The 9693-nt window shown below is 24.1% G+C and overlaps 1 protein-coding gene across 4 annotated transcripts in view; it reads left to right on the plus strand.

Moving 5' to 3' along the window:
• Nucleotides 1–9693, plus strand: part of LOC117181741 (ankyrin-3-like) — a 61573-nt gene that overhangs the window by 35840 nt on the left and 16040 nt on the right. The window contains exons 6-7 of one of the 4 annotated variants that reach the window (XM_033374705.1): nt 7593–8041; nt 8138–8326. In XM_033374705.1, coding sequence (XP_033230596.1) covers nt 7593–8041; nt 8138–8326 — 638 coding nt within the window. Of the gene's footprint in view, nt 1–7592; nt 8327–9693 lie in introns of all 4 variants that reach the window. The other 3 variants (XM_033374704.1, XM_033374702.1, XM_033374703.1) reach the window with 3 other exon arrangements.

A 9693-nucleotide genomic window follows, 5' to 3' on the forward strand; every position in this document is an offset into this window, starting at 1 on the left:
AAATGAACTTTTTTGGTCAAAAATTAATATTTTTGTTTGAAAATTAATCTTCTTGTTTAAAAATTAATCTTTTTTCTTTAAAATTCATCTACTTCAGTTGAAAGATTCATAATTTTATTTTAAAGTTCAGCACTTTGATTGCATTTTTTTTGCAAAATTAATTTTTTTTTAAACTGGAAAATTTTATTCTTACATTTTGGGTTGCAAACTGATTTTTTCAGATTAAAATTTAACTAAATTGTTGAAAATTTGCCCTTTTTTAGTTAAAATTTCAACTTTTTCGTTAAAAAACATTTATTTTGTCTAAAAATTTACATTTTCGGTAAAAAAATGTATTTTTTTGGTTTAAAATTCATTTATTTCAGTTAAAGATTCATCATTTTAGTTTAAAATGCATCACATTATTTGAAAATTTTATTTTTATTTATCTGGAACTGTAATTATTTCATTTTTGGTCAAAAAGTGATCTTTTTTAGTTCAAACTTTGACTATGTGGTTGAGAATTCATCATTTTAGTTGAAAATTCATCGTTTTAATTGAATTTTTTTTTCAAATTATTTTTGTTTTTAACTAGAAATTTAATTATTACATTTTTTGTTACAATTTTTATTTTTTTTCAGTTCAAAATTCAACTATATTGTTGAAAATTTTCCATTTTTCAGTTGAAAAGTCAATTTTTTCGTTTAAAACTTCATTTATTTTATTTAAAAATCTGTCATGTGTGTCAAATCTTTTTGAATTAAAAATGCGAAATTTATATTATAAATTAAACATTTTTAATTAAATAAATAACATTTTAAATTTAATTATATAATTTAATGAAAAATTAAACCTGGAAAAAACTTGGAATTGACACTTTCCTACAAATATTTTTATAAATATAAATTAATTTTATTTATATTTATATTTTTTTTTGCAAAAAAAAACTGTCGCTTAAAGGTGCTTTCTGTTCTAAAATGATTGAAATGCAAAAAAAATGTACCGGAAATGATAATTTTCCAGCTGACAGTGAATATTTTTTTAACCGGGAATTTTACAAGTTTGTAAAAGAAAAATCTGTCCACATTCGATTTCAACAGTTTTAAAATAATAAGTTGAATTTTTATGTTTTTCAATTATGCTATTATTTAGCTTACAATGCGTAATTAAAAATTATTTTTACTTAAAAAATTTTCGATGTGAAATTTTTATTTCTAAGCTTACCTTTTTTAATTTAAAGAATTTTCAAATGCTTTCTAAAAGACTTGAAGAAATAAAAAATGTAAGTTTTTGATGTTGAAAATTTTGGATAAAAAACATTTTTATTTAATAAATAAATTTTTTTTAATTTATCTGTACTTTGAGTAATAAAAAGTGAACAAAAAAGATTTTAAATCAGTTCAAAATTTAAAAAATTTTCAGATTTTAACGTTAAAACTTAAATGGTTTTAATTTGAAAGTCTTAGTCATTAAACAAATTTGAAGGTGTGACTGAAAGTTTATAAACTATTTTAAACTTTAAAATAACTTTATAATAATATTTTCTTAATTAAAGGATTTTATTAAATTTAAAATATTTTTTCATTTTAAAATATTCAATTTTTAACCCATTCAATTTGAAATTTTGAATTAAAAAAAAGATTAATTGTTGAATATTTAGCAATATTTGAATTTTTATTTAAGACGAGCAAATTGAAACCAAATATTTAAAAGTAAAGAACCTTTAACTGAATTGTTTGAAATAGAAAACCTGGAATCGTTAAAATTTCGAAAAATACTTAATTTTTCAGCGAAATTTTCTAGTATCTTTTTTTTAATTTTTCTAAAATTTGCGGGATTTTCTGATAATTGTAGAAAAAATCCAATTAATTTTGACAGATATTTAGAAGTTCTGAAAAAAATTCTAAAATAATTTTAAATTTAAAACAACTTCTAGATTTCTCAAGATTTTGAAATAAAATTTTGAAACTTTCCATGAATGTTTAAACTATTTAAAAAGAAAATAATTGAATTTCTAATTAAAGAAGTGTTCAATAAATTTTTTTTCAATTTTTCAATATTTGATGTTTCTAGCTTAAAATTATATAATTTTGAAAGTTTTAAAGTTCATTCATTGTTTTTTAAATTTAGATCGTTGAAAATGATAACGTAAATTTATATTTTTTTTATATTGAAAAATGTTAGTACCTTCAATTTTATACGCGTAAAGTATTGAGCATTTGAGTACAACATTTATTAATTAAAAACTTTTAAATTTAATTTTTAAAGTTCCAAATTTAACAGTTCGTCTTTAAGTGCTTTTCATTTGCAGCTCAGTTTTTATTATCTCAAGTGAAAATTTTTTTAGCTTTAGTGTTCCATTTTTTTCATTTCATTGACCGTGAAAAATGTTTTCGAACCTGAAAAAAACCGGGAATTTATTTCTTCGATTAAAACGACCATCCTGAAAATTCCATGAAATTTTTATTTAACCTTAAAGGGCACACTTCCGTAAAATTACATAAAGAGCATACTGGGTGTTTTACACCCAAGGATATTCAAACGTGTGCTGTGCCGACGGTATTGGGTAGTTTTTTACAAGAAAATCAATGAATGATGTTTAATCTATCTAGTTTAAGGAGAAAAAAGTTTCATAACAGTTTTTGAAATTTAAAGTAGTTAAAAAAATCCTTTTTGCAAAGAAAATTAAAAAATTACTTCTTTCACTCCAAAATTCGTAACTTTTTAAGTTTTAAATATTTTTACTTAAAATTTTACCTAAATACTTCGGGGATACGGCGCTTAAAAAGTAAAATTAGTCTTATAGTGTTCGTTCCAAAATAGTATTTATTCTAAAAAATAAAAGCTTCAATTCAATGAAAAATGAAACATTGTACTTTTCGTGATTAAACGATTTTATTGATCTTAAAATGCGTATAAAAATGATAAAAATCAAAATTATGTGAAAATGACATAGGATAAATTTTTTAACAAATTTTTAATTATAAATTTAATCAGGAAATTTTTCCAAAAAGTTCTAATTCTTACAATTAGTTGAAATGAAACATTTTCGAGCTGGAATTAGAATTTAAGATTGCTTAAAATGGTATAATTTTGAATATTTTTAAATTTAGTGATTCATTCTTCGATTTAGAGCATTAAAACAGACGGCTGAAAAATCCCGAAAAATAAAATTCCCGAATAATAAAATTCTCGAATAATATATTTTATAAATTTGTAGTTCGAACAAGAATTTATTCAGAATAATCACCGGGAATTTAAAATTTTAATAAATTCCGAGCTAGCACTGAAAATTTTCATGAGTCTAATTCTGAGTTGAAGCAGAGAATTTTCAAATTTAAACCAATTCTGAGTTGAAACTGGTACTTATTAAAAAGAATTATAATTTGCCTTGGAACAGGGAATGGTAAAGTTGAAATAAATTCCGAGTTGGAACAGGACATTTTTTATTAGAATGAATTTTAATTCTAAGTTGAAACAGGACATTTTCGAGAAAAATTAAAATTATGAATTGGAACAGCGAATTTTACCAAAATTCTAAAACTCTTTTTGGAAACGGTAACTTTTCGAAAAGTATTAAATTCCTGATTTAAATAGAGAATTTTCAATTTTTGACCAATTCTGAGTTGGAACTGGAATTTATTCAGAATAATAATAATAATAATTCGGACTTGGGAACGGGAATTTTCAAATTTAAAAAATTCCGAGCTAGAACGGAAATTTTTCGAAAGGGAACAAAATTCTGGATTGGAACAGGACATTTTTATAAAGAATTTTTATTCTGGGTTGAAGCAGAGAATTTTTAAATTGTAACCAATTCTGAATTGAAACTGGAATTTATTCAGAATAATAATAATTCGGACTTGGAAACGGGAATTTTCAAATTTAAAAAAAAATCCGAGCTAGTACTGGAATTTTTCGAAAAGGAAAAAAATTCTGGATTGGAACAGGACATTTTTATAGAGAATTTTTATTCTGAGTTGAAGCAGAGAATTTTTAAATTGTAACCAATTCTGAATTGAAACTGGTATTTGTCCAAAAGAATTATAATTCGGACTTGGGAACGGGAATTTTCAAATTTTAAAATTTCCGAGCTAGAACGGAAATTTTTCGAAAAGGAACAAATTTATGAATTGGAACAGGAAATTTTTCCAAAGAATTTTTATTCTGAGTTGAAGCAGAGAATTTTTAAATTCTAACCAATTCTGAATTGAAATTGGTATTTTTCCAAAAGAATTATAATTATTCTTGGAAGAGGGAGTGTTAAAATTTAAATTAATTCCGAGCTGGAACAGGACATTTTTTTTAAAGAATAAATTCTAATTTGAAACGGAATATTTTTGAAAACAACATTAAAATTATGAATTGATACAGGGAATTTGACAAACAAAATTATAATTCTTAATTGAAACGGAAAATTTTCGAAATTCATTAAAATTCCGTATTTCATGTCATTTTTTAATCTTGCGCCATATGTTCAATTTTCTTGAATTTGGTACGTTTTGCTAAAACGCAAACAAGTCGCTGGGTATTTTACACCCAGTATGCCCTTTTTCGGTTAAATTTTGAAAATCCCAGTCATCACAGAGTGTCACCTATTTTAAGAATTTGTCACCCTTTTCTCTTTTTTTTGGGGGTTTCTCATCTTTTATCACCTTTTTTCAGTTAAAAAAGTACAATTTTATTCAAAATGAGAACTTGCACACCAAATACAGTTTTTATCACACTTTCCTAATCGACGAATCTTGAACCAAATGATCGAACTTTCAACAAAAAATAGATTTAATTTGAACAAGGAAGAGTCGCACTTTCAAACATAACTTTTAATTTATATTTTAAATATGAATATTTTACAAGTCAATTTAATTTTCAAAAAAAAAAAACGATGGATTTTCTATCCAAAAATATAAGTGTTTAGTAAATCAGTTGAAATTTTGATAAAAAATATTACTTTTTAAGAAAATAGTTGAATTTAGATGAATTATAAAATAAATATATAATTTTTTTTTCAATAAAAATAATTAGTTTTGAATCAAAAAGGATCAATTTTGATCCAAAGAAGATGAATTTTTAACAAAACAGTTGAGTGTTCAACCAAATAGTAGAATTTTTAACCAAGAGGGGATGTTTTAGCCAAAAGGTGATATTTTGTTTAGAAAATGGTTGAATTTTTCACCCAAAAAGACGATTTTTTAAGTAAATGAGAATTTTCAATCCAAAAATGATGAATTTTCGACAAAAAATATGACTTTTTAACAAAATAGTTGAATTCAGATTAATTCTGAAAAAGAAATATAATACTTTTTTTGTTTTGTTTTTGATAAACAGAACTAACTTTCAATCAAAATAGATTTTTTGAACCAAGACGTTAATTTTAAACAAAAAAGGTGACTTTTTAAGAACCTAGTTTAATTTTCAATATAATAAATAAACTTTCAAACAATTTGTAGATTTTTAAACTAAGCGCCAAAAATATAATAGTAGACTTTTCAATAAAAGTTATTAACCCTAAAATATAAATGATGAATTTTTAAAAACAAAAAAAAAACAGAATTTTCTACCAAAAGATAAGATTTCAACAAAAAAATATGAGATTTCTACAAAAGTATAAATTTTCAACCAAAACCGATGACTTTTTCAAAAAAAAAAATCGCTGAATTTGCACAAAAAGTATGTTTTTCAAATAAAAGAGATTATTTCTTAAACAAAAATACAATAATAGACTTTTCAAATAAAAAGAATTGATTTTCAAACAAAAAAGATGAGTGTTTAACCAAAAATATCAATTTTCAATGAAAATAATTAATTTTCTACTAACAATATAATTTGTTGTCCAAAAACGATTAATTTTTAACAAAAGACTTTAATTTTCAATAAAATATTTCAATCTTTAACTAAATAGTAGAATTTTTTACTAAAAAGTCGAATTTTTAACTAATAAAATGATTAATTAAAAATTACACTCCTTGGTTGAAAGTTGAACGAATTTGTTTTAATTTAATTCTTTTTTTTTTCGTTGAAGATTCATAATTTTTGTTGAAAGTTAGTTTTTTGGTTAAAAAATTTATTTAAAAATTCCTTTTTTTGTGAAAAAGTTTGTTTAAATTGCAAATTCAAATATTTTGTTGGAAAAGTCAAGTGAATAATTGTAAATTAACTTTTTCGTTGTAACTTCATGTTCGCGTTTTTAAAATTAAATTGTTTTATAGAGAATTAGGTTTTTTGGCTTAAAAATTCAACAAATTAGTATAAAATTAAACTATTTTGTAGAAAATTCGTTTTTGTTTTTATTGAAAATTCATTCTCAATGAAAATTTGTCTACTCCATTTTTTGTTAAAAATTCAACTTTTTTGTTGAACAATTCAACATTTTGGTTGAAAAATTCTGTTTTTTTTTAAATTCGTCTTTTTTCTGGTAGAAAATCAAATTTTTTGGTAGAAATCAAGTCATGTTGAAAATATCCCTTAAATGACGCTGGGGGTCTATTGGACCCCAGACCATTTTTCAACGAATATAAAAATTCGTAAATTCCATTAATTTTTCATTGTTTTTCAAAGTGTTAAAAATAAAATTTAAGTTACTATACCGATTGATTCTTTACAAGAGATTTTAAAGAATACCCGAAAAAACATCTTAACAAAACTATCGAAAATTAAACTTTTTACAACAATTTAAAAAACGTTGGGGTTCAAAACACCCCAAGTGTCAGCTATGTTATTTTTTGGATGTGTGTCATTTAAGGGATATAAACTTTTTGGTAAAATGTAACTCTTTTTTTTTATTTTTAATCAAAATTTGGTTGTGGAAATTCCTACTATAACATTTTTTGATAAACATTAGTCTTTTTTGTTGAAAATGCAACAATTTGCTTAACATTATTTTTCATTTTTGACTGAAAAATTTTTCTTGGTAGAAAATTTATTTTTTGGTAAAAATTTCATCTCTTTTTAGTTAAAAATGCAACTGCTTAGTTCAAGATTTATCTATTTTAGTTGAGGATTAAACTATTTTGTTGAAAATTAAAAAATTAGTTGTAAAATTCAACTTTTTGTAGAAAATTCGTTTTTCTCGTTGTTGTTTTAATTGAAAATTAATTTTTCGCAGTAGAGATTCATCTGTTTAATTTTTTGGTTAAAAATTGAACTTTTATGGTTTAAAAATGCAGACTATTCATCTTTTTTTGTTTGAAAAATCAACAATTTGGTAACGGATTTAACTATGTTGTAAACAATTAAAGGGTTTGTAAAAAAATAGCTTTTACTTTTTTTTTTTAAATTGAAAATTAGTTCTCAGTGGAAATGTATCACCTATTTGTCCCTTATTTTAGAAAAAAATGTCACCTATTCACCTTTTTTGACGACAATTTTAATTCTTAATTGAAAGGGAAAATATAAAAATTCCGTATTTCATGTAATTTGTTAATCTGGCGTCATATGTTCCATTCTCTTGAATTTCGTGCGTTTTGTTAATGCGCAAGTAAGTCGCTGGGTATATTAGACCCAGTGTGTCCACTAAGGGTTAAATATTGAAAATCCCTACAAATGAATGAAAATAATGAATAATTCCTTGGAACTGGGATTAAAATGATTTATTTTTGATGTGATTTGATCAGCAGGAAAGAAGGAGAGAGTGATCTTTCGACAAATTCCAATTTCGTCAGCGAGCGACGAAGATCATGAGTTTGAGTTGGGAAAAGTGACGAGTGTGAATAACAATGCGGGACAGGGAAGTAACAATAAGAGGCATCAGAAGGATTTGGAGGGAATGGATTTGGATCAGCCACTGAAATTTCTTCAGTCACATGGCATCACAATGATGATGGATAATGATAATACCATTGTTGAGAATGCAATGGAGAGTGGGCAGACAGTTGTGCTCACAGGTAATTATCCCAAAAACCATTATCTCAAAGGCAATACCGCGGATTATGTTCTGCCGTTAAATTCAAAAAACAATTTGTTCACAGAGGCGGGAAAGTTGGCCCTGAACTTAACGCGAGCGCCGCCCATCAATCTGAAACGACTGCAACTTGGCGGCACGAAAAAAGTCGCCACGAAAAAAGTAATTGCAATTCGAGCCGATCAGTTTGTCGCCACTCACAATTACAGTCAGAGTCAGCATGAGAATTTAAATCTAAATTTGAATCTCTTGTCGCAGAGTCAGAATTTGCCGCAAAATCAGAATCTCCCGCTCAATCAGAATCCGCCGAGTTTGACACCCCGAGCGCCCAACATACTCAAGAGGAACTCGATCGAGAGCAAAACTGGAAAGTTGTACTTTACCTCGCATCCCAATTCCGCCTCGGGTATTCCCACGCTCACCAAATCGAAGCATTCAATATCTAAGGTAAATTTAAACCAACTTTTTTTATTTTTTTTTAGATAATTTCAGGAAATGAGCGGGAATTTATTTTTTTATCGGGAGTTTTTAGAAATTTTTAGAAAAAAAAAATATATCCGTTTAACTTAGATTTCAACAGGTTTTTAAATAATTAGTTAAATTGTGTGTTTTTTTTTTTTCAATTATGATAGAATTTATTGAATTTTGTTTTAACCTTGAAAACCTGAAAATCTCGTTGATTTTTTTCAGAATATTAATTCTTGGTTTTTTCATTTAAAACAGTAAAGTTATCGAAATGCGAAGTGTAATTTAATTTTTTTTATTCTAGTATGAAAAAAAGCAGAATAAATTTAGATATTTCAAGGCACTTTTTTTTGAGGTGTTCAACTTAGAAATTAGAAAAATTATTAGTTTAAAATTTCGATGTTAATTTGATTTAAATGTTAAAAAGTAGTTTTCACAAAAATTCCACCAAAATTGCGAACATTTCACAAAGATTATAAAAAACATTTCAAAGATTAAAAAAAATTTCACAATTTCTTTCAAGAATTGATAAGGATTTCAAAAAATTTTCAACACATTTAAGAAGATTAAAAAAGACTTCAATCATTGTGTTATTTTATTTTTTAAATAATTTTTTGAATTGTTATATCATTCAGTTTAGAATGCTTAATTCGAAAATCTTTTACTTAACAATTTTTTAATTTTTAAAAGGATATATTTTAATTTAAAGAATTTAAAAATGCAGTTTTAAAGGCTTAAAAAATTAGAAGTTTTTAAAATCGAAGATTTTTTTCTGAAAATTCTGCCCAAGGTCGATTTTAACCGTTTTTTTTTTTTTTAATAATTAAAGTTCAATTTTGAAGATTTAAATAGTTAAAAATTTTGAAGTTGAAAATTTTTGATAAAAAACAGTTTTATCAAATGTAAATGTAAATAAATAAATTATATTTAATATTAATATACCATTTATTCCGATAATTTTATTTTTTAATAAAAATTCTCATGATTTATCAATAATATATTTTAATTCAGAGTTTCAGTTCTTCCTTCATATTATTTTTTATATTAAATTTAATAAATAAATTTATTAATATATTATTTCTATTAATTTTTTTTAGTTATTAAAAAATGTAAACCTGCGTTTTACAATTTTCTACTTAAAAATAAAGCCATAATAATATATTCATAATTGAAGGTTTTTATTAAATTAAAAATATTGTTTGAGTCTAAATTATTCAATTTTAACCCATTTAATTAGGAATTTTTTTATTTGGAAAAAGAATAAGTATTGAATATTTAGCAATATTTTACTCTTCATTTAAGAAGAGTAAATTGAAACCAAATATTTAAAAGAAAACAATTTTAAACTG

This window comes from Belonocnema kinseyi, chromosome 10, assembly GCF_010883055.1.
Source record: "Belonocnema kinseyi isolate 2016_QV_RU_SX_M_011 chromosome 10, B_treatae_v1, whole genome shotgun sequence".
Taxonomy (NCBI): Eukaryota; Metazoa; Arthropoda; class Insecta; order Hymenoptera; family Cynipidae; genus Belonocnema; species Belonocnema kinseyi.